This window comes from Pristis pectinata, chromosome 15 (genome assembly GCF_009764475.1).
Source record: "Pristis pectinata isolate sPriPec2 chromosome 15, sPriPec2.1.pri, whole genome shotgun sequence".
NCBI lineage: Eukaryota > Metazoa > Chordata > Chondrichthyes > Rhinopristiformes > Pristidae > Pristis > Pristis pectinata.
In genome coordinates this window covers 18,183,393-18,210,151 of record NC_067419.1, presented here as the reverse complement: position 1 = coordinate 18,210,151, position 26,759 = coordinate 18,183,393, and the positions used below count along the sequence as shown (strand labels likewise).

Genomic DNA, 26,759 nt, shown 5'->3' with positions numbered 1-26,759 from the left:
TTCAACTGAATGTCACTGTTGTCGTTCTGGATTACATGTTCCCAGGAGTATCCACTGCTGTCCGGCAAAGCCGTCAATGTTCTGCTACCATTTGCAACCACTTACTTGTGCGAAATAGCATTTTCTGCAGTCACTGCCATGAAAACCAAATACAGATCGAGACTGAATATTGAGGATGACATACACGTATGTTTGTCGCACATACCACAGACGAACTCTGCAGTGCAAAACAGGCACAACCTTCATATTGAACTGAACACTGAAAGACACCACTGGTAATTATCGGTGATTGAAATAGTCACTATTTCAGTAGGGCCTATGTGCAGTAATTTAAGTGTTGTATGCATGAATTATCGATTGTTTGATTTTGTGGGCTTTGGGGGGGTCCGCCATCTAACAAGGACATGTTCTGGGGGTCCGCAGCATGAAAAAGGTTGAAAACCACTGCTCTAGTGAACTGTTTGGAACAGAGGCCTTACAGTGACAACTCAACCACATGTATGCCAGCCATAAAAGCATTTGCCAGAGATTATTATTAATGATTTTCTACACAAATCAGCATGGCAAGTAATAAAGAAAATAGCCACAACTTTTGAATAAAGTCCCAAGATAAATGCCAGTACGTCTATATATATTCTTTTTATATTCTACGATAACAAAAATGATAATGAGAAAAGTACTGTTCTGGCCAACATAAAAATTGTGCAAGCATGCAATTATCTTTCTTTAGCAGGAGTCTGGAAAAGATCTCAACACAGTCAATATATAGTGCTTGCAGAAACTTGGAGATTGAAAGTTGGTGCATCTATACCTGAAGCATTTCAATAATCTAAACTAACTGATTTTGCCAGATACTAATGATATCTGGAAAAAAAAATCCCAAATCCAACCAAAAACTCTATATAAAAAAAAATTCCTATTTTAGCACAACCTCCCTGCCTTGTAGCTAAGCCAATAAAATACTCGTTTGCTTTCTTAAAACCTCTTCCTCCCTTTTTTTCTCCAGCACTCTGAGGACTCTCTCTCTGTTCCTCTGCATATGTTGATATCCTACCATTTGCAGGTAACTCCTTTGCTTTCTTTGTTGCCATAACCCCAAATGCATTACTTCACATATTTGTGGTTTGAATTCCATCTGCCAATTTCTACCACCTGGCCAGCATATTGATACCTCCCTGACTGAAAATATCATGCCATCATTGTTACATGGTCAAAATCTTGATACTCCCTGCCTAACAGCACTTTGAGAATGCCTTCATTATATAGCCATGAACCAACCCAAAGACAGTAGGACCCTTTGACATGGTCCAACAACATCAAGACTAGAACACAACTTTAATTTCTGGAAACGGGAAGCATCTTCTGCTCTACCACTCAGTAAAAATCCATGAGAGAAAGAATAACAACCGAAGAGACCATCCTTTACTCTTTTCTGTGGGGCCAGGAGGAATCAGAACTTTGGGCCTCCTGAGCTCTGAACTACCCTTTCCCACAAGACGACACAGTGAGCTTTCATTGCTTGATTTAGTGCAAAAGTTACCCAATTCTCACAGATTTCCACTGAGATTGAGAAGGGGAAACCCTTAAATTGCAAGACTCAATCCATTCAACCCAACTCATAAGTGCCACCAAATATAGGTTGGCAGTAGGATGGCAATGAACCAATGCAGGAGGGAGAATGGCAGACTATTATAGAGAGCAGGGCTGCAAAGCCTCTTTAAAAAAAATTCTAACAGCCTCACAGAATGAAGCATGAATCTCCTGGGCATTACTGCATGTGACCCTTTAAACTGTTTGATGCTGCAACCTTTGTCAGAGCTAGGATGAGAGAAAGCTTTTTCAGTTCCAAAGAAGGTAGGGAAGAGATGGGTAGAACAAAGGGAACGTCTTGATAAAGTGAGAACAAATGGGTTAACGTAACAAAAAGAAGCAGATTATGTACCTTTGTCACGTATTGCTAACACCAGTGCTGGGAGACTTGCCCAGCAAGCCAGACTATCCTAATTGAGGGAGAAAAACTGAGCCAGAGAAAACACTGACAGATAGGTCAGATGGAGGATTAAAGTGACAGGCAACTTGAAATGCAAGGTCACTGCTGCAAACTGAATGCAATGAGACTTCCCAATCTGAATACCACATTAACCTGGAGGTTATCCCTTTGATCTATCTATCCCTTCCCCACCTTCTGCACATCTGAAAACTAACTTGTTTTCTCTTTTCCAGTTCTGACAAAGGGTCTTAGACCTAAAATGTTAACTCTGACTCTCTTTCCACAGATGAAGCTCTAGTGTTTCCAGCATTTTCTGTTTTATTTGGAACAGGAATGAAGATGGGGGTTAGGTAGGGGGAAACCAAAAAGGGAAGTTGGTTTGGGTGGGGCAGGCAGTGTGGAAGAGAAAAAGAAGAATCAGAGGAGGAGGAGTTATAGGAAGAAAATTCAGCAGCTTGTAGATTATTAGACTCGGCTAGAATGGATGTCAAGGTATCACGCCATTTCACACAGAGGATCATCGAGTTCTTTCATTTATGGTGGTTATGACAGTAATCTGAGTGTTAGCAGTATTACTCTTTAAGGCTGTCATAATTTCAATGAGCTGCTTTTAGTTACTGGTGGAATCAAAGTTACCCCATCCTTAAGTTCCCCCACAAACTCTACCCCAACATTTAATTTTCCCCCTTCCCCAATTTCTTCTCTTTTATCAATGGCCTCCCACAATCTTATTGTCGACCTCTATAAACACAAAGCCACAAACAAATACACCCAACTCGAGAGACCAAAACTTCAGAAAGTAATTTCAGCTGTCGTGGGGTTATCATACGATTCATCCTTCAAGATTACCTCCAGTAACAGATGGCAACACTAAAAGGTGGATTCAGTAAAGCACAGGTTTAGTACAAGATTTTATTAGTTGCCTAGAGACACCAAAATAAAGCTTAGCAAACCCAGCAATAATATAAATACTGAGCTAGATCATACTGACTTTTGCCAACTATTCTGAGTAAAACTCCTGGAATTCAGCCACTTAAACTGAAGCCCTGGATTTCTATGCATGTGCAATAAAGCATTGAAGTCTGGGTCTTAATGACAGATTCAGAAAGTTCACTCTGCTCCTAGACCAATGGAGTCTAGCTGTGGAGCCAAAATTTAAATAGAGGTTACAGTAATATGATTTGAGAGGCAAAGGAGAAGTTTTTTAAAATTATTTTACTTTAGTTTGGTATTTTTAATTATCTATAACTGTTTTAAAGTGCTTACTTCATTTAAAAAAAACTTCCATTTATGTCTTCATACATTTTTGTTGATTTTAATAGTATAGGACTGGGGAAAAGCAGCAAAAGTGAATGGTCGTTATTAATAGCTATAATAAAAGACAGAAACTTGCTGGAAACCCTCAGGCAGTCAGGCAGCATTTGTGGAAAGAGAGAAAGTTAATGTTTCAGGTCTAAGACCTTTCATCAGAATTGGAGTCAGAGTCATGGAAACAGGCCATTCGGCCCAATTTGTCCATGCACACTTATGGGCAACCTTCCATATTAATCCCACCTCCCAGCACTTGCTCCTTAGCTTTTTATGCCTAGGTGATTTAAGTACTTATCTAGACACTTCATAAATACTATCAGTGATCCAGCTTCAATAACTCTCCCAGGCAGGGCATTCCAGGTACTTGTCACTCCATGGATGAAGGTGGTCCCCCTCGTATCCTTTTCAGATCTCTTCCCCTTTACCAGTCTACCCTATCTATAGACCTCAAACTACTTAGGAGATTGGGAAATATGTATCTTGCAAAATCTCTGGGTCCTCGCTAAAATCCTCTTACAGAGGAAAGCAGTCGGCTGTTTCATTTACTCCTTTATGCTCACTGACATTGTAAAGGATTCCCTCACCTAAGATTTTGTCCTCTTCTGTTTCAAATTTGACTTCTTCACAAAAAGCACCCAGTGTCTTTGAAAACTACTACAACACCTCCAAACTGCTTTTCCTGTCCAAGGTCCATAAAACTATCGTAACCTTTCTCACAGCTCAGTCTTTGAATCTCCATAGTCAGGTGTGTTACAGTAGTAAAACATTTCAAGATCAAAAAAATTTACAGATACTTGAAGTCTGAAATACAACAGAAAATGCTGAAAGCACTCAGCAGGTGAGGCAACGTCTGTGGAAAGAGAAACAGAGTTAACATTTCAGGTTGAAGATTCTTCATAAGTATTAGGTAACTAAGGAAACAAGTTAGTTTCAAATTAGAGGGATAGATGGGACAAAGGGAATATCTCTGATAGGGTGAGGACAGAGTTGTTCAAGTGATTCCAGTGTTTATTTAATCTATTAATGAGGGTATTTAGAGAAAGAGAGAGAGGCAGAGGAACCAAAAAGCGACATGTTAAAGCTGTGAAATGCACCAAAAAGGATAATGCTGGAACTGCAAGCAGATTAGGCAGTCAGTGTCTGTGGAGAGAAAACACCTCAGACATTCTCTCTATTCCCCTCTCCCATCGGGCAGAAGATACAAAAGCCTGAAACAATGTACCACCAGGCTCAAGGACAGCTTCTATCCTGCTTTTGTAAAACTATTGAACAGTTCCCTGGTACAATAAAATGGACTTTTGACCTCACAATCTACCTCGTTAAGACCTTACACCTTACTGCCTACCTGCACTGCGCTTTCTCTGTAGATGTCACACTTTATTCTGCATTCTGTAATGAATTGATCTTCATGAATGGTATGCAGGACAAGTTTTTCACTGTACCTCGGTACATGTGACAATAATAAACCAATTCCAAAACAGACATCTTTGAGTGGGTTTTCAATATTCACTAAAATCCTAGACTCCCAGTTATCTCAACCAAAATTACTCCCACACTGCTTCCTGAGAGGATTCTATTCTATTCTCCCAGCTCCTCCATCTCAGTCACATCTGCTCTGATGAGAGCCTTCTCACACAGGTACCTCTGAAATGGCGTCTTCTTTCCCTCCATCATAGTGGACAGAGCCCTTGACCACAGTTCACCTATTTCCTATACTTCTGTTCACATCCCATATCCTCCAGGCCAAAGCAAGGATAGACTCCCAACCCTTATCTTTCACTCACCAGTCTCCACATTCTATGGATTAACCTCTGCAAATTCCACTGTAAAACACATCTTCCCCTCGCCTCCTATTTCAGCACTTCCAAGGAACCACTTCATACAGGACTTCCTGACCACTGTTCCATCCCCACCAGCCTGTCCCTTTCTCATGGTACTTCCCCATGCAACTGTGGGAGTTGCAAATCCTGCTCTTTTATCTCCTCCTTTCCTATCGTCCAGGGACCCAGACAGTCCTTCCAGGAGAAGCAGCAATCCACATGCACTGCAATTTAATGTACTGTATTTAGTCTCCTCTACATGCAGACTGGGTGACTGTCTCAAAACATTTCTGTTCAGTTTGCTGTGGTGACCCCGAGCTTCCAAATCCATGTCATTTTATTTCTCTATTCCACTCACATTCAACCTATGTATCCATGGCCTCCTACACTATTCGAACAAAGCCCAACACAAGCTTGAATACCAGCATCATATTCTGTCCAGGCATGATGTAGCCTCAGGATTCAATATCCAATTCAACAATCTCAGAAAATAAACATTTTCTGTTCATATCAAAACTGTCCAGTTCGAATACAAGGTTATCCTACTACATTATTAACTCAGTTTTCTCCCCCCTTATACACTGACTGATCTGCTGGGCATTTCCAGCATTCCTCTTTTGGTTTCAGGTTTAAATCACAGTTCTGATCCTGTGCTTCACAACACTAACATATCCAAATTTGTTGGTTTTCTCTCTCTCCAATCACCTTCTTTAATCTATTCACCAGGCAACTCTGTCAACATTGGGATAGCCTGGACAACCTTGCTGTCATTGTTTCAGAGATATTCCTCTTGGTTTTTTGCCCCACTCCTCTTTGTAACTTGAAACTAACTTGTTCTCTCACTTTCTCGGTTCTGATGACAGATTTTTGACCTGAAATACTAACTCTCTTGCCTGATCTGCTATGTATATCTAGCATTTTCTGCTTTTAATACAGTTTTACAGCAACTTCAATGGAAGTAGCAAATGATATCCCTTTCTGCCTGTGAGCATGGTGCAAAATCCCTCCATGCTTTTCAACACACATACAAGCACAAGTTCATACTATCTTCTCCCAAAGCCATCCTTCTGTTGTCCCGCTGAGTTGGATTGCCTTGCCATTCTTGCCCATCTTGTCATAGTCAAAGTATCCCATTCAGGATATGCCCTCAATATTACCTATAGAGTGCCTCAAAAATCTAATATTGGCCTCCACCAATTTCTTATCTATTTGTTGCTCCTTGACTACATCATTTAAAAACATATCAGGGTCCATCCTTAAACTTCTTCACCTCCATGCTCCTCTCCACTTCTTAAGATGCTCCTTTAAGTTTACCTCTTGACCAAGCTTTCATTCTCCTGTCCCAAGTCTCCTTTAGTTTAATGACCATGCATCTGATTTTACAGCTTTACAATTACTTGGGATTTTTTTAACCATATTTAAAGTGCCATACAAAGGCAAGATGGTGTTGGTGATTAATCCAGGCATACAGCTGCAAAACATAATTCTCATGCACCTCATAAACCAGACTGGTATTACCAAAAGAAAATATTGTGCATTGTTTATATGGTCAGCTTCACTTGCAGCACATAAATCTCTTTCTGATTTTCCATACCCATTAATCAGTACAGAAATTAAAGTTCAATATGAAACTCAAACTAATCTGCAACACCCCACTCCCATCTCTACCCCATCTCAACCACTATAATAAAATGTAACAATGCAACATTTTGTATTAATTTCAGAAAATCTACCAGTATTGGAAAACTTCAAAGCACCATCCAAAGATCAGCCTCCTTGGGTTGTACTATGCATTTTGATAACAATGTTTCATAACAGTTCCTTATTTCTTCCAACTGACTGGCTCACATTTTGTATCCAAACGACATCAAAAGTAAAATCTGAACGTCAAAAAAAGTAGTTAAAGTGTAAATCAAAATGAGAAATCTTCAAGGGAGCCTGAAAGAGCCAAACAAGCAGGTGCAGACAGTAAAAAAAAGTGCGAGGAGGGAAACATTGTTGAATATTTTATGATATTTTGTTTAGAATGTCTTTAGCAATGCTAAAAACAATAATTTGTGAGGTAGCATTTAAAAGAAAGCTATGTGATTCGTAGTTATTACTATCAGAAGTTTAACTATTTCTCAACATGAATCTATGCAACTCTGACAAATACTTTCAGCATACACCTGCATCAGCATTTGCAAACTATTTTGAGGACTACATTCAAACAGCTAATTATTCATTTATTTATTCTTACTATAACTTTCACGTAGAAAAAAATTGCTAAAGTGCTGTGCAGGAGAAAAATTAAGTCTTTTAAAATTTAGGAAAACACAGTGAAGGTCAGGGTTTCAAAGAATATAGTTTTGCTACTGAAGTTTGATATAAAAAGGTAGATAAGATTGTGAACCTGGCCAATTTTAAAGGTAAATGACTATAAGAGAGGCAAAACTAAAGAAGAGTGCTCAGGTCATTGGAGAATTTACAAATGAGGAAGTTAATAAATAAGCACAATAATGATGAAAATGCACTGTTAATGGAGAGCAAAGGTGAGAATACTGCTAAAGATGGTAGAGGAAAAGCTAAGAAATAGACAATCTTAAATTTATATAGTTTATGAAAAGCAAAAAAAACCTCAGATTTACATCATCTGCAAAAACAGAAAATGGTAGAGATACTCAACAGGTCAGGCAGCATCTGTGAAGACAAACAGTGCTAGCATTTCATTTTGATGGTCAATCATCACTGCATTTATACAGTGCTTTGCAAATACTTTACAAAACATCCCAAATGCATTACAAACAATAACAAACTTATCTGTAGTTACTGCTGTAATTTGGCTCTCTTGATTGGAAACTGGTGGTTGGTTTAATTTAAAAAGGACACTTTTAAGCCATCTGAATTTCAAAAGGTAAAACAAAGAGTGTAGAATCAGGTTGAAGTTGAATTTGTGAAGGAAGCCTACACAAGCACGTCAATGATCTACAATCAGTAACCCACTCTCAATGCAGCAAAAGCCTGTGGGTATTGGTGAAGGTCCTCTCTCACCCACTGCTCTAGGTTGCAGTTTGATGGCCAGAGGGGAACATGAGTTTATTGACAAGTGTCTGGAGCCTGCTGACTAGTTGAAACTGTGTGTATAATGTGCACGTGCTTAACAACGAGTGCTCAAGATCAACCTTGAGCAAGAGTGGTTGAGTAAGTGTAAAATGATTGAGAGGGAATGAGTAAATCCACACAAATGTTTATGAGTGTTAGGCATGTGCATAGTAGATACAAGGTCATTAAACCTCTCACCCACTGGAATCATACCCAAGGAACAGCACTGTGATGACCTCAGCTGCCATCTCCTCCCACTGTGGCCTCATTCCTCTCCCATAGAGTTTCCTGGGCCCCTAACTAAGCAAGAGGCTTCTGCTGCAGTCCACTCCTTTGACCAGGATATTAAAGTTAGGATCAATAAAACAGGGTGGCTGCCTGTAGGTCTACGTTGCCATTCTTCTCTGTCGCACAAAGCTTAACGGCAACTCTAACAATAATGTAAGAATAAGAGTTTAGGCCACAGAACAATGTCAAAATAGAGGACAAAGAGTTGATTGGGGGGATAAAAAAGCAACTTTTCTTGCTACTGCACAAAGACATGTCATTGACATATGCACACAGTCTAATATGTACACAGGCTTGTAAATCAACAACACGGCAATGAGTCATAGTCCTCAAAAAAAAAGCCCTTCTGTAATCCCTTAGGAAGTTGTGGGCATGCTATGTTGGCGCTGGCAGCGTGGCGACACTTGCAGGCTGCCCCCAGAATGCTACGCAAAAAAAGATGTATTTCACTGTTTTGATGAACATGTGACTAATAGATATCTTATCAAGTTTTGTTGAAGACTACAGAATGTCTACTTTCCTCTTTCTACTACCATAACGAAACAAAACAAATAGAGATATTTAGGCATATGCCCCCTAGAAAAGATGAAGATCAATAACATAATTACATACTAACAGAGGTAGGAAAGCTACAAAGCAAAAATGATTGACTGTGGCCATGCACCCACAGCAAATTAATTGGGAAAAGAACTGATGGGAGATCATGAAAGTTCCTTAAGGATGTAAAGACCTGTAACAATACAAACCCTAAAAAGAATAGAAGGTTTATGTGGTAAATGTGATTCTACATGAGATAAAAATCAATACCAATGAGATGGAAGGCAACATCCAAAGCAGGCAGACACCTACCCCTTTCATCTTAGCTACTGACTGATAGTTGCATGCATTCTTTACCCAGCACTCTACAGGTAACATGATGTCTGTGATTTGCTGGAGACTATTGCTGTGATAAGCAGACCTTTGAATGAACAATAAAACATACTATTACCAATAAGATGGAATATTAATTGTTAAGAGGTCCCTGCCACTTCTCATAGTAACTAATATCTTACTAAAAGCAAATACCTTAGCTGTTAGAATCACTCCCTTAAGGCATGCAACCAGCAAGGTGAATCAGCATAGGTAGGCTTCAACTAATGTACAAGCCTCCAGGAATTACTTGCAGTAACTATGCACACATGGGAAAATATTTCATTTGCCAACTTTTAAACACTTGAATCTTGGAGCAAGCTGAATGCCTACAATTCTTGCACACATGGTCCCGGAACAAACTAGTGTGGATCCCCACATTCAATTTCATTTTAACATATGTATTCATGTACAACTGAGTTTCTAGGGTACAAAATGACACTGATACAAGATGAAGTGTTGCAATACAAATTTACCTTGTGTAGCTGTTCTTCTAATTTCGTGCATTCCTCCTTCTTCTGTTCAAGAGCTATCTCCAGTGTTTTCAGCTTTGAATCCTTCTTCAATCCAGATGACGCCAAAGATGAAGCATGCTCTTTGAGGTCCAGTAATACTACCTATAAGCATGAAATAAATTAGAACATTAACATGAAATTCTTTGAACCTTTCAGTAACAATATGCATGTTAATGTAGTATTTCATAGTTCAGATTTCTTAACTTATTCAAATCTCCATCTCAACTCTCCTGAATTTCTGTTTGAACTTAACATTGCCCTCTAATGCCTTTCTTTTATAATCCAACGCAGGATGACTTGTATCCACTCTAACGTATCAGATCGCAACCACACCATAGCCATCAATGGCTTCTCTTCACAAATACTTCTGAAGATCCTCAATCTGTCCTGACCCTACACACCTCTTCCTTATTCACGTGTTTCCCTTTGACAACATCAGATTCTAACATAGGTTAAATTCCCACATGTACATTGATGACACCTGACTGCAAATTTTCATCTTTCTCAATTTGTTTTCAGTTCCGTCGTTAGACTTCATACTTTGGTTCAAGTTTTAAAACTGGGGAACTGAAGCCACAGTTATGGATTAACAGCACACATTCTGTTCAGTACCAATGCTCCCATCCTAAGCTGAGCCATGTGTTAGCTCTAAGCTGACCTTGCATCTTTTCTACACTAAGTCTGCCTGCTTCCATCCAAGTAACATATGTGCCACTGATGTCCTGGATCATCTTTTGTCATGTGTGATTCAACTATTTTGGTGCTACCAGTTGGCCTTCCAATATTCACTTTCTTTCACTACCACATCTTTTAAGGTCTATGCTGCCACAAAGCAAAAGCTGTTCGACTGAGATGCACCACAAGTACTCCAATCTGCCTTAAAATCTTACCAATGTTACTGAGGCCAGGCACTGGGAACACTTACATAATGATGTGATTTTTAAAAAAAAATATTTATCTGAGGAGATAGGGGGTAAATTTTTTTGGGACACAAATGTGTTCCCTACTTTTTCCAATAAATTGTAATACATGCTGCTGGGCTCTGTGGCCACACTGTTTGATGTTGACCTCATTGCACAATAGGTCAAAAGAATATGAGAGGATTCATAGAACATAGAACAATTACAGCACAATTCAGGCCCTTCAGCCCACAAAGCTGTGCTGAACATGTACCTACCCTAGAAATTACTAGGCTTACCCATAGCCCTCTATTTTACTCAGCTCCATGTACCTATCTGACAGTCTCTTGAAAGACCCTATCATATTAGCCTCCACCACCGTTTCCGGCAGCCCATTCCACGCACTCACCACTCTCTGAGTAAAAAACTTACCCCTGACATCTCCTCTATACCTACTCCCCAGCACCTTAAACCTATGTCCTCTTGTGGCCACCAATTCAGCCCTGGGGAAAAGCCTCTGACTATCTACCCTATCAATACCTCTCATCATCTTATACCCCTCATCCTCAGTCTCTCCAAGGAGAAAAGGCCAAGTTCCCTCAATCTGCTTTCATAAGGCATGCTCCGCATTCCAGGCAGCATCCTTGTAAATCTCCTCTGCACCCTCTCTATGGCTTCCACATCTTTCCTGTAGTGAGATGACCACAACTGAGCACAATACTCCAAGTAGGGTCTGACCAGGGACCTATATAGCTGCAACAATACCTCACGGCTCCTAAATTCAATTCCCCGATTGATGAAGGACAATACACCATATGCCTTCTTAACCACAGAGTCAACCTGCGCAGCCGCTTTGAGCGTCCTATGGACTCGGACCCCAAGATCCCTCTGATCCTCCACACTGCCAAGAGTCCTACCATTAATACTATATTCCGCCGACATATTTGACCTACCAAAATGAACCACTTCACACTTATCTGGGTTGAACTGCATCTGCCACTTCTCAGCCTAACTCTGCATCCTATCTATGTCCCTCTGTAACCTCTGACAGCCCTCCAAACTATTCACAACACCCCAAACCTTTGTGTCATCTGCAAACTTACTAACCCACCCCTCCACTTCCTTATCCAGGTCGTTTATAAAAATCACAGATAGTAAGGGTCCCATATAGATCCCTGAGGTACACCACTGGTTACCGACCTCCACTCAGAATACGACCCTTCAACAACCACTCTTTGCCTTCTGTGGGCCAGCCAGTTCTGGATCCACACTGCTATGTCCCCTTGGATCCAATGTCTCCTCACCTTCTCCATAAGCCTCGCATGGGGTACCTTATCAAACGCCTTGCTGAAATCCATATACACTACATCTACTGCTCTCCCTTCATCGATGTGCTTAGTCACATCCTCAAAAAATTCAATCAGGCTCGTAAGGCAGGACCTGCCCTTGACAAAGCCATACTGACTATTCCTAATCACATTATACCTCTCCAAATGTTCATAAATCCTGCCTCTCAGGATCTTCTCCATCAGATTACCAACCACTGAGGTAAGACTCACCGGTCTATAATTTCCTGGGCTATCCATACTCCCCTTCTTGAATACTCATGTTAAATCCAGCAAGACAATTATAATAATTAGGGTGAATGAGCAAAAACGGGATGGTCCTACTACGCCAGATGTTGCACAAACAAAACTAGACACTGATCAGGCACATGGTGTTGAGTATGAGAGTGCATCTGAACAGACAAAAAACAAACACTACAAAAAAATTTGAAATTCCAGAAGATCATTTTGAATACTTGCATTATAAATAATAACTGATTCATTTCTGTAAATTAGTCTTGAGATTGAGATGACTAATATAATTGGTTTCAGCTTTGCATATGAGAAATCTAAATGCCTTAATTAAATCACAAGACAAAGGAGCAGAAGCAGGCCATTCGGCCCATCGAGTCTGCTCCACTACCTCACCATGAGCTAAACTATTCCCATCTAGCCCCAATTTCCAGCCTTTTCCCCATATCCTTTGACTAATTAAATACTTACCAATCTCCTCCTTTAACACCCCCAATGATCGGGCCTCCACAGCTGTATGTGGCAACGAATTCCATGAATCCACAACCCTCTGGCTAAAGAAATTTCTTCTCATTTCTGTTCTAAATGGGTACCCTCTAATTCTAAGACTGCGCCCTCTAGTCCTGGACTCACCCACCAAGGGAAACGGCTTAGCCACATCTACTCTGCTATCATTCCAAATGCATTATTTTATATGGATTCCTCTGAAAGAAGATTAGTTTGGATTGATAAAAATGTTATAATTTGCATCACGTCAGCTGAAAAACCATTTATTACTTGCCTCCTTTTCTGAGAGATCTCCTTGCAGGCTGGTGACCCTTTCTTTAATTTCTTTCAACTCTTTCTTGTAGCCATCGATTTCATCTTGCTTTTCTCTTTCGTCTCTTTCTCTTTGGTCTTTAAGCCGCTCAATTATTCTCTCCTTCAACAGATTAATCAAAGTAAAGTGAAAGAAAATTATGTTAACTCATGGTGGTCAACAGGACAGAGTTAATTAACATTAGAATCTCCCTTGATGGTATATTTTGCTGTGTTAACATTTAAGAATGCTATCAAGAATAAGATCCAAAAACCATAGGATCTTCACCCCTGAAAATCTGGATGATATGGAACTCAACTTCATTAAGTGTGGCCTTTCCTGATATCCCTTATTAGACATTACCTCACAGTAATCTCAGACATTATATTTTCAATTCATCCAGCCTATTGTGGAACAGAGTTCCAAATTTTCACTACTCTTTGTGTGAGTAAGTCATTTCTGATTTCCTTCCAATCTGTCCAAGTTTTAGTTTTAAGATTGTGCCTGCATGCTCTGGTTTCTACCCCAATAGGTAATAAGCTGGTGAGTACCAAATCCATGTTATAATTTTAAATAGTTCCATTTGATCAGTCCTCAGTGTTTGAAACTCAAAAAAAAACAAGCAAATTCATGTAACCCATCTTCGTAATATACTCTTCTAAGCCTTAAGTAATAACCTTTGTCATAATAGTACAGAGATAAGCCATGCTCTGATTTATGGATGGATTTGGACAGCAAAAAAAATCAGAAGACCTGCTGCCATCCAGCACTTTAGGGTAAACTTGGGTCTTCTATGTTTGCCAGTGATGGATTGTGAACCCAGACTCTGGATGCTCGATGATCACCTCATGGAATGTAACAGGATGAAAGCAAGACATCTAAATGTCATATGTGCAATGGATCACAGTAAAATGAAAAACACTTTGTAAAGAAAAATCAAGATGGTTACATCCAGATGAACAGCACATGGCTCAGTCTCTTTCTGTATTGTAATAAAAATTATTACACTATGTATTATTCAAGTGAATCTTCACTGTATCATATAGATTCCTTCTTGAGATCAATTCATGAATTTGAATCCAATAGTCCAAAAAAAAATGTTTAACCCAGGTTCTATAAAAGTGAAACATAAGATCCTCCCTCTGTATGTAAGCACCTTTGAAATAAACACCAACATTCCATTTGTTTTTGTTTACTTCTTGTATTGTGAATTATTTTTTAATGATTTGGAAAGCTTGGCACCCAAAATCTTTGCTCCTCTAATTTCTTAACTCTCCATAGTTAAGACACGATTCCAAATTTTCTCTCATAGATCCAATGTGCTTGAATTCATACCTCCTTAAAGTGAACTCCATTGCCATAGTTTGCTCACTCACCGTCTGTCTATTGTTCTTTCTAACTTGCTTAATCCACACAAATCAACAGTGCATTTAATAATTGTACATAAATACAGAAATAAACATTTATGCTAATTTATAAAGCACAAATTAATATTACAAGAGCATTTAAGAATGACAATTAATTGCTTATTGCATTACAATTATTTTTTCATTAGTGAAGTTCACTCAGCTGTACGTGCTGCACACTGAAGCAGAGAGAAGTATTTCCCAAAGCATCAAAGTACAATACATCTCCTTTGCTGCACCCTTTCAACCAGAGCATATAATATTTCTTCATCAAAAGGCTTGGTTATGCTCCAATCAATTCTTTAAACCATCAATAAAAAGGTTGTAGCAGTCCAATCTGACCAACACCTGTTCAGATATCCTGCCATTTAACCATAACACCCAAGCACATATGAAACATGTTCTGGAAGCATGTTTGAATTATAGGTATGAGTACATAAACCAAAACTTCCAATCTGCAATCCTTAGTCAAGTAGAGCAATTTTTCAAGATTACAGTGATTGAAGCCATTTCAGATAGTCAATATGCATCTCTCCAAAATAACTGCAATCAGCCCAAAATGCAAGTAATATGCCAAATGCAGCTTCACACACACACATTAAGAAATCACTATAACCTATCACATTATTAGTAACATGATACTCTAGATAAAACAGAAAGCATTCGGTCACAATACAAAAGATTAAGGTTCAAGCAGAAGTCTGGGATGAACCATGAGATTCATAATCTACTGAGGGCCAGATCTGCGGCATTCAGGGCTGGTGATCCTGAGTCATAAAAAGTCCAGGTCTGACCTCTGGAAGGTAGCATAAGTGGCAAATGATCCATCACTCCTGGATGAGCTCAATGCTTTTTTTAATGCACGCTTTGATAGGGAGAACTATGCCACACCCACGAGTCCCCACATCTCTGGATGACCCTGTAATCTCCATCTCTGAGGCCGATGTCTGTGCATCCTTCAAAAGGGTGAATCCACGAAAGATATCTGGTCCAGGTGGCGCTCCTGGCTGAGTACTAAAGATCTGTGTGGACCAACTGGCCGTATTTATAGACATATCCAACCTCTCATTTCTGCACCCGATTCAAAAAGGCTTCTGTTGTACTGGTGCCCAAGACAAGCATGGTGACCTACCTCAATGACTACTGTCCGGTAGGGCTTGCATCAACTGTAATGAAGTGCTTCAAGAGGTTGGTTATGGCACGGATCAACTCTCACCTTAGAGATGACCTGGATCCACTTCAATTTGTCTACCGCCACAACAGGTCAACAGCAGATGCAATTTCCCTGGCTCTTCACTCTGCTCTGGACCAGCTGGACAACAGTCAGGCTGCTGTTCGTCGACTACAGCTTGGTATTCAACACAATCATCCCATCCAAATTCATCAAGATTCAACACCTGCGCCTCTGTACCTCCCTCAGCAACTGGATACTTGACTTCCTCGTCAGCAGACCTCATTGGTAACATCTCCTCCTCGCTGACCATCAATACCAGTGCACCTCAAGGCTGCATGCTTAGCCCCCTGCTCTACTTTCTATACACACGACTGTGTGGTTAAGCACAGCTTCAATGCCATCTTCAAATTCGCTGACGACACCACTGTTATTGGATGAATCATAGGTGGTAGTGAGTCAGCTTACTGGAGTGAGATAGGACACCTGGTTGAGAGGTACTGCAACAACAACCTCTCACTCAATGTCGGTAAAACTAAAGAGCTGATTGTTGACTTCAGGAAGAGGAAGGAGGGTGAATATGTGCCAGTCAACATTGGGGGAAATCGTTGGTGGAGAGTCAGCAGCTTTAAATTCCTGGGCGTTAACATATCGGATGACCTGTCCTGGGCCCTGCAAGGAAAGCGCATCAGTGTCTTTACTTTCTTAGGAGATTGAGGAGGTTCGTCTTGTCACCAAACACTCTAACAAACTTCGACAGATGTACTGTTCAAAGTATCCTGACTGGTTGCATCATGGTCCATTACAGCAATTCAAATGCACAGGAACGGAAGATGCTGCAGAGAGTAGTGGATTCTGCCCAATACATCATGGGCGCATCCTTCCCCACCATCGGTAGTATCTACAGGAAGTGCTACCTCAAGGAGGCAACATCCAAAGATCCCCACCATCTGGGCCATGCCATCTTCTCGCAGCTACCATTGGGCTGAGGGTACAGAAGCCTGAAGTCCCACACCACCAGGTTCAACAACAGCTACTTCCCTTCATCCATTCTGTTCCTGAACCAACCAGCACAACCCTAATCACTACAGTTTAGCAACCATTATGACCACTTGGATCACTTTGCACTAAAATGGACTTTTTGTTGTAATTGTGTTCTTTCTTGTAAACAAAAATTGTTTAATTTATGTTTGTTTTTCTTGTGAATGCTGCTTATATGATTCCATGTGCCTGCAATGCTGCTGCAGGTAAGATTTTTATTGCATCTGTGTATACATGTACTTGTGCATATGACAATAAACTTGACTTAAGAGTAATCTTTATTTTATCTAGGGGGACACAAATATCCATCAACTTTGGAAGAATTTCAATAGACTCATCTTCAGATACATTAACTGAAAGCACAGTTCTGATTAACCAATGTGTTGGGAACTAGGAATGGAGAACTGCGCCCAGGGCCATGTTTTAAAAAAAAGTGTGATTTAAGTGCAGAGGGCCTGCAATCTCAGGACAGCAGACAATTTGTCCCATTATAGTTTTCACTTTCATGACATCAAATGAGAGAGAAGTTTTTAAACACTAATGTCATAGACCAGTTCCGTTGCTGCAAGAGTTTAAGAAAATTTAGGATGGAATGGACCATTCTGATCCTACAGCTTTCATGAAAAAAAATTCTTTGAATTTAATCCAGAAAAATCAAGTAGATGTTTCTTTTATTGTAAATACAATAACAGACATTTGTAAATCTGAAGTCATGATAATCAGTGTTGTGAAACATCATACATTTCTCATGTTGTAAAAGTATACCCAGTGTTTCAAGTGATGAAGACTATGAGAAATTTGCTAACATTTTTGTATTAAAAGTTTTACGTACATGTACATTTGTTAAGTATCACAATTATATAACTTTCCTATCATTTCTATTTGCCTGAACTCTTTACTGATCCCATTATTTTCATCATGACAGTTCATTGTGCTTATGTCATAATTAAAATTACAATTTCATTTTATTTCCTCTGAATGAGTTCTGTAATCTTGTCTTCAAAGTATGTAGCAGTGTTACCTACCAAACTGTGAGACCTTCACAACTGGTAGTTCCAAAACTGGTAGCACTGTTGCCTTTTATAGAATTTACCTTGAATATTATATATACGCGAACCAAAACTCCAACTGCGAGTCTTAAGTCCTCAAATCTCAAGGTCCCAATGACACACTCAGGAACTGTTCTCACATTTCTACATCCTATTTCCAGCTCTTTAATGAAAGCACCAAAGATGTACTTCAAACAAAATACACAAGTTGACTGCTGAAACAGCTGGTGATAAAGGTTTTTAAAGTGAAGGTGGATCCTCCAGATATGGAATCTAGAGGTGCTTAAGAGAGATAGGGTGATCAGGTTGTTGATCATGATTCTAATAGAGGATGGGGGATCTGTACAACAATGTTGAAATCTTAATTTTAAATTGCACGTTTTCTGCTCAAAATCACTCTTAACAAAATTATTCCTTCTGAAGTAGATCTGCCCTCCCCGCCAATGCAACAAGTCTTGAGAACTAATCTTTAAGTTTGCTCAAGGTTCAGCTATGATAAATACAATGGCAGCAGAAGATCCTCTAACCCCAACTAGATGAACAAGCTTTAAATACTGGATTTTAAATAGTACAAGATTCTGAGAAAATACAACTGAATTCATGGCTCCTGCCACATATGCTGATTTGATCCATTACCCTCCTACTCTCTCCTGCTAAACCTCACCACACCAACCACCCCACAACCCTCAAACCTTAAACATCAATCTGCTTTTGTTAAAACTCCTGCAACTGCATATTCACTAAAGGTACTCCACGTTCACTAGTACAATATTGCTACAAGAAAGAATTCTACTATGTTGTCTGTTATTCTATGAAAATTATAAATGAGACTTTTAGTTTAGATACATATATTTACAGGGATACAATGGCATAGCAAATCTCTTCTTTAACCTTCATATATTCTGTCAATTTCATTCAAGTGATCTCAAAATATTAAGTTCACATTCCTACCAATTAGACATCCAACTCTCATCCCTGGACTCCAATCTCAACACACTTTTCCCTTTCCCAGCATGCCACGATTGCTACAATATTTAGGTTCACATTCATCCCAAATCCTGATACCTTTTAATTTTTTTTAAAAAAAACAAGAATAGCAAATCCTACCCACAGATTGCTAGTTCAGTTGTCTTCCCAGCTCTCCTTTTCACTTGCATTAATGTTGAATAATCCCATTCCCCATGACTCAAATTTGAGGAATACCTTCTGAATGAGGGCAAGTCACACCATCCTCAAAATCTATTTTGTTATTACACACCTTTCCTTATTTTCTAATTTTACAGTACTAGCGAATAAGGAACAATTGAATAACACAAAACATTTGAGATGTATTGTTATTTTCAAGTTATATTCCAGTTTTAATTTTAATATTATGTGTTTATATTAATAGCATATCTTTTACTACAATAATCACAGGAACTCAAAATATTTGCTATTTTGAGGGGATAAAGGTACAGTAATGCCAACTAAGGTGTTATATCAGGATCACAGTTCTACATCGAATAATCAAATTCCATTTTTGTTAAATGCTACTCTAGAATTCACATTGCCATTGTGAGTAGTAATTTTTCTGCACTTTCCATTATTCTGTGAAAACTGAGTACTTTTAGTTTATTTAATTAGGTCTGTCATTAACTTTTTTCAGATGGCTAAAGACTGCCAGTTGCACTGAAGGAAGGCATTGTTGAATTTCATCACAGATGTCTGCCTTCACTGAAAGCTGACCACTGAGATATGGGAAATCATCGATATTTTTCAGGGTCACTTCCTAGACCCCAAAACTGATACAAAGCTAAAATGTCCTTCTGCTTAATAATGACCTCCTTGATCTTGTACAATCTTGAGACATCAACTACCTCTTGCAGTCAAACCACTGGATAGGTACCAGCAAGGCCATGTCCACAAAATACTCCAAAACCACTGGCAAAGTAAGAGAACCAAAGTCAGAGTTCTCACCCAGACCAACATCCCCAGCAACAAAGCTCTTATAGTCAGTCAGCTCCCATGGGCAAGCATGCCTGACACCACAATCCCAAACCAGCTACCCTTTTCTGAATTCTATCATGATGAGACTACCAAGTGAACAAAGAAAAAGATTCAAGAATATTCTCAAAGTTTCCTGTACCAACTACTGGAAACTCCAATTCACAAGTGTTCAAAATGGAGAAGGAATATTTGGAGTTTCACACAGAGATGGTTTATTGGAGCTCAGCATCAACTGCAGAAGGACAAAATATTCACCCACCTGCCCACTAAGCACCTCTCGCTTCTCCAACAGCAGAATCTGTGGGTCCCACAAAAGCCGATCGTGAAGCTACTAAATCATCACAAAATCCCACCTAATTCATCAATGCCCTCCACAAAAGTAAATCTGCTCTCTGCGGTGGTTAATGTATTGGTTGCTATTTGTGACAGCAGACCCGCAGCAATTTAATTGAATGGCAAGTCACTCAGTTAAGGGAAGGCAATAAATCTTGGATAAGAATATGACACCCACATTACATGAAAGAATACAAGTTCTTCCTGGTTATCCTGATCACAACTAAACAATATACAAAACTGGTATACTGGTACAGGCAATGGTTTAACAGTAATTAGTAAATAATACTAAGATTCCAGATACAAGATGCTAACCAACATGTATTTGACAACTTTCCAAGAAAAGGGAGAGAGAGGGAGCTGTCCAGCTAAGTATTCCAAGGAAAATACACAAAAAGAAATTCAATTGATAAATGTTATCATGTTATGAAATATGTACATTAAAATCAGAAGTTTCAGCTCCCGTGGAAACAAAGTTGATATCCCACCACTGCCCCCCCCCCCCCCGCCCCGCTGCCAAGTATTGTGACTGATGCAATTTTTTAATCAACAAACTAGGCCAAGTAGTTGACAGAGCTTTTCTATTATATTATGTTAACATGTGGTTTCTATATTATGGAGGGCTTTGGGAAATGTTAACGTATGGGCTTTCAAAAAAAGCATGGCACAGGAAGTAAGATTAATGTGTACAGGAAGTGCACATCATATGCAAGATTTTACACATATGTAATTCAATTCATTGATTCTGGTAAATTTTGCAATATCCTTCACAAGTTATCAACTCCTAAAATTATGCCAAGAACACTCTGCAAATATTATTTGTACATGATGACAGCATCGAATGGATAATTCTCTTCTACCTATATGCCACAGCAACCTGACGAAAATATGTTCTGTACTTTCCGGCTTCATGAAGACATATCTAAAAATGTAAAACTCACAATGTGAATAATCATTGGTAGAAATCTTCCTGCTACTATTTGCACAATATACTGAAGCAACTTGGACATCATATGCTCATACATCGACTACAGCTCAGCATTCAAAACAATCATCCCATCTACACTCATCAAGCTTCAAGATCTCTCCCTCTGCAACTGGATATTCTACTTGCTCATCAGCAGACCTCAGTGAGGATTGGTAACAACATCTCCCTGCTCGCTGACCATCAACACAATGGCATCTCAAGGCTGCATGCTTAGCCCCCTGTTCTACTTTCTACACACACATGACTGTATGGCTAAGCATAGCTCCAATGCCATACACAAATCCGCCTTTGACCTCTCTGCTGTTGAACAAATCACAGGTGGTGATGAATCAGCTTACCAGAGCAAGATAGGACACCTGGTTGAGTTGTGCCGCAACACCAACCTCTCGCTCTATGTCAGAGAAACTGAAGAGCTGATTGTTGACTTCAGGAAGGAGAAAGAGAGCGCATATGCGCCAGTCTACATTGGGGGATTAGCAATGGAGAGAGTCAGCAGCTTTAAGGTCCTGGGCATTAACATATCGGATGACCTGTCCTGGGCCCTGCACATAGATGTAATCACAAGGAAAGCGCATCAGCATCTTTACTTTCTTAGGAGGTTTGATTGTCACCAAACACTAACAAACTTCTACAGATCTACTGTTGAAAGTAGCCTGGCTGGTTGCATCATGGGCTGGTACGGCAATTCAAATGCACGTGAACGCAAGATGCTGCAGAGAGTAGTGGACTCTGCCCAATACATCACAGGCACATCCCTCCTCACCATCGGTAGCATCTATACGAGGTGCTGCCTCAAGGAAGCAACATACAAAGATCCCCACCATCCCGGCCATGCCATCTTTTCACAGCTACCATCGGGCAGGAGGTAGAGAAGCCTGAAGTCCCACGCCACCAGGTTCAAGAACAGCTACTTCCCTTCAACCATTTGGTTCTTGAACCAACCGGCACATTCCTAATCACTACAGTTTAGCAACACTATGACCAGTTTGTGGGAAAATGGAATTTGGTTTTTGCTCTAATTGTGCTCTTTCTTGTAAAAAGAGTGTTTAATTTGTGGTTTTTTTGTGAATGCTACTTATGTGATGCTACGTGCCTGTGATGCTGCTGTAAGTAAGTTTTTCATTGCACCTGTGCATATGACAATAAACTCGGCTTTGTCAGCTCCAGCATTGCTAATTATTAAAATAAAGATGCAATTTTTTGTTTAAAATGTGAGCATTGTTATTAGTAACATGGGGAACATCTTATCAAACACTACCGATTTAGACATGCAGAACTCACCTTCTCTCCAAGAGCTTCCTCTAGGGTAGTTAAGGCAGTATCCGTATTGGTGGTGTCAGCCTGCAATGATTTTACACGCTCTTTTAAACTATTCATTTGCCTCTCTTTATCCCTGAGTTGTTCCTGCAAGTTCTCAATCTGCAAGCAAAAAACAGTCAGATTAAATGGGGAAGAAACACAAATATGAAATGATTCTTGAATCTGAGTGAAACAAATACTGTTCTCACCATTCAGCAACCCAAACAGTCCTTCCCAGTTGCATTACCTTCAATTTAAAATATTGCATTCAAAAGTTACAAAGTGGTCTCATCTACACTAAAGAAACTACAGATTGGTGAATGCTTTGGCAACACCTCCATTCAATCTGCAACAGTTACCAATGAGCCATCCAGCAGCCTGTCACATTAATTCTCCACCCCACTCCTACTCTGACCTCTGATTTGACTCCAAACCTGTTCTGAAGTACAACATAATCTTGAGGAACAGCACCTCATCTTTTGCTCAAGCACTTGCAACCTTCAGGACTCAAAATTGAATTCAACAAATTCAGATCACCAGCCTATCCTGCTTGTAAACTGGCCAGTTGTGATGTAAAAATCATCCACATGCAACATCCTCTATTTTATTGCTCTCTTACAGATGCTACCTGACCTATTGAGTACTTCCAGCATTCTTTCACTTCAGATTTCCAGCAACTGTTGCTCTGCATCTCCCAGTTCCAACACTTTTTTTGATTCCCCCCACCCACCATCTGAGTTCTGCCTCCTTCATCTTCCTTTACTTACACTCTTCCAGATGAATGAGCTATGATTAACAAACATTTACCACCTGCTCTTAGATGACACCAAGATTTGGGTCACCTGGATTGTCTTGGTCACCATTCTGTCATTGACGTGTAATAAATTACTTTCTCCAAAACCTACTGGTGTAAGCATCTACAGTATATTTAGATCAAAGAATCATAGAGAGAGATATATTTTCCATTTAATCTATCAATGTAGAATCAAACATGAATATTTGATGCAAATATCCCATAGGAAAGACTCACCACTTTATCTTAATGAGCATAAACTTTTATATCTTTGCATTTATTTATGGATTTTTGTCTTTATAACAGTACCAGATAAAATGAGTGGTCAGTCTCACCAATTCTAATAGCCTGAAGATGCTCAAACAGTATGAACAGTTTGCATATCCTAGCTTTCAGGTTCCTCACTCAAACTGCCACTTTAAAAAGTCACAACGTAAATTGAACAAAGTAACAAAAATAGTTTTTAAAGTTAATAAACCACAATTATTAGACCTTAAACCACTTATACTAGAACAATGTTGGGCTCCTCAATATGAAAGACATTGTTTCAAATCAAAAAGAAATACCCAAGAGCAATTCGATTTCAAAAGTAGATTTGTTGCCGATAATTAATTTGGGGAAAGTTTTCAATCATGAAAATAACTATAACGAACAAATTCTTCACTTCATAGTTGCACACAAGAGATGTTCTTAGTACTCGTGGTCATAACATTTACGATGTTATGAATGTAGAGGTGACGACAGGTACACCAGAACAAGATCATTTAGTTAATGGATTCCTGAACTGGCACTGATTTCATTTTAAGAATCATAAAACAGAAAGTTATTGCACAAATTAGGCAATTAATTTTACTGTATCTGAGCTGGCACAATGGTATAGAACACAAACCTGTTTTATACTTTCTTCCATGCTTAGCTACTGAGTAAACAGCATTCCAAAAAGCGGAGTGAACTCTTATTCTGGACAGTTAAGATGTTTAATATATCTCTGGTGCAATCACCTGTCCTGATCTTTTTATTTGGATTGCCTGTGGATCCATCTTTTTTCTTTTAAAATCTTCATGCTTTTCTTCAAATTAAGAATAAAAGATGATGCTCTAAAGTATCTGGAGTTTGGTAAACCGTCATCAGCTTGTTAAACTTTCATTGACTCTTTAACTAATAACAAAACTCCATCTGAAGCAGTATCAGGCAAGGTTAGTTCAGTTTTCTGAAGAGGTATGGAAGTGCTTGAAAAGGGGCCTTTTTTTTAGTGATACGATATCACTCAATTTTATCTTTTTAGTCCCATTACCAGAAAGAGTACACACGATACACCTTGTGCCTAATCCAAAGGCAAATTGTCTTCAATATTACAAAACCCAAAAATACTCCAGTTGCCGATACGCAAATGCAATTTTGCTCCGAGTCACGTTAGTTCAATAATCAGTCATTTTGCTGTGTAATAAGCCAATTGGATGTCTGAGCTTTGGTTTTGCAGTTAATGTTTTTTTTCTGGTCATGGGATTTCAGTCAGCTGCATTTGCACAGAATCATTTCTGCTTCTTGCCTTGGCAGTGATCCTAGTCATTTGATAAGAAGATGGAGTCAAACTCATGGTGTGTTTGACAAGTTTAGTGAAAACGTGTTTCTGCTTTTCAACCTAATTTTTCAAGACCTTAACTTTCAGAGTATAAAGACCTGAATCATTTTCTTGTATATTGCTGAAATAAACACCAAGGATTTGATAATCTGAAAGGGAGCTGGAGTATTACAGTGAAACTGTTACAAAAGTTTCCTATTAAACTACAAAAAAAAATCTTCATTCTTCTAGTAGTCAGATTTCTCACCCATCATAAGCCAACCATTACCTGCTTTGTCCTTTAACAGCAAAAATGTCAACTGCCATACACACTTGGAAAAAAAAGATATGCCTTCCAATTTTTAACAATTTAGTGCAATGTAAGAATATTTAATGCCTACAAACAATAGAAAATCAAGATAACACAAAATATATGCATTTCTATGCACCGGCAGTCCAGGTTTGCTGGATAAATGTGCAGTGGCTGTGCCTGATAATTAGAATGCTGTAATTAATATTAGTATTTTATATTTCAAAGTTTTCCATTACTTTCAAGAAATAGAAAAGAGTTGTTAATTGGATTCAGTTTTTGACAACCTTCAGCTACAAAACAAGGCAATGAAATGCATTCACAACTATTTTCACTTGAGGTTAAAGAAGTTGGCATTTCAATTATCCCTGTAACATTTGGGAAAAAAAAGTCTTAAACTCTTCCAAGTGTTTTCAAATTTTGTACTATTAGTCTACCATCTATCATTAGAATAATTTTCCTCAAATTAAATTCTTCAAAACATGTCTAATTTTGCATCTAAATGTAACATCAATTTGCAATACAAACAGTAAACAACGTCATTCTGAGTCTAGTGAAAACAAACCGCAAAGCCAATAAAAGGAAGTACTTTAGTCACAGTTGAGCTGCATACTGTCTGGGCAAAATAATTCTCTTTTACTAAAACAACCAAATGTCAGCTTTACTTAATGAACACTTCCACATAGACATTTGTAATTTAATCTCCCAGACAAGGTGCTGCTTTAAAGAACAATTAATAAGCTTGCCATTCTTTTGTGTTCCATTGCCTTTACAAAAAACTTACAATGGGTCAAGGTATGCTTGCTATAAAAGTAGGAAAGTTTTAGTTAAAGAACAAGTGACAGCAGCTTTCGGGTGCAAAACAAGGATAGTTTAGAAAGATCTAAAATTCACAAGGCAAAATCCATTTTAACTTACAAACTTACTTATAACTTACAAACAATGTGTCTAAATGCTATTGTTCGCAGAAGTTAAAAGATACAAACATTCTTCACTCGAAGAGCAATCCTGCTGGAAGATGTAATTCATCATGTCATAAATGACAACTACATTATTACATTCAAGGATGCAAAAAAGTTTTCTTGATCAAAACCCCTCTCCATCTTGTTCTACATTTTCAACCATCCATTTGTATTTTCACAAGTTCAAATCAGGTGGTAATTTCTAAATTTTATCTAGCTAACTCTGCATCACACATTAAAGCTGCATTTTATTATTTAAGGTAATTTCTTGCATTATAGCTTTGGGTATTTATTTTATCCAACAGTTCAAGTGGCAAGTCTTTTAAAAGGCCAAGGTTCTAAAAATGATGAATAGACATGGTTTTGTAAAACAAAATATCAGATAATTACTGAAGTGGACAACTGTAGATATAATGGTCCAAATCATCTGCTGACAAACCAGCATATCCAATCAGATATGCCAGTTTTTAACCAATTAACTGAGCAGGTTTCCTGAGTGTAGGCTTAGCACAGCCATCCACACCATTGAAGTGCTGGCTCCCATACCCCAGTACTCCACGTTACGAGTCCAATGCACTTCAAGCTGGAAACTCTGCCTCCTGAGCCTTTGCCAGATTAAGCCTGGCACAAGTACACTAGCCCCAGTAAAATCAATGGGATTAAATGATTGC

At 39.0% G+C, this 26,759-nt stretch overlaps 1 protein-coding gene across 1 annotated transcript in view; it reads right to left on the bottom strand.

Moving 5' to 3' along the window:
• LOC127578210 (ELKS/Rab6-interacting/CAST family member 1-like) overlaps positions 1-26,759 on the bottom strand; it is a 593,610-nt gene that overhangs the window by 471,929 nt on the left and 94,922 nt on the right. The window contains exons 9-11 of the mRNA XM_052029938.1: positions 22,445-22,582; positions 13,168-13,312; positions 9,876-10,012 (exon numbers count right to left, since the gene is read on the bottom strand). Coding sequence (XP_051885898.1) covers positions 9,876-10,012; positions 13,168-13,312; positions 22,445-22,582 — 420 coding nt within the window. The remainder of the gene's footprint in view (positions 1-9,875; positions 10,013-13,167; positions 13,313-22,444; positions 22,583-26,759) is intronic.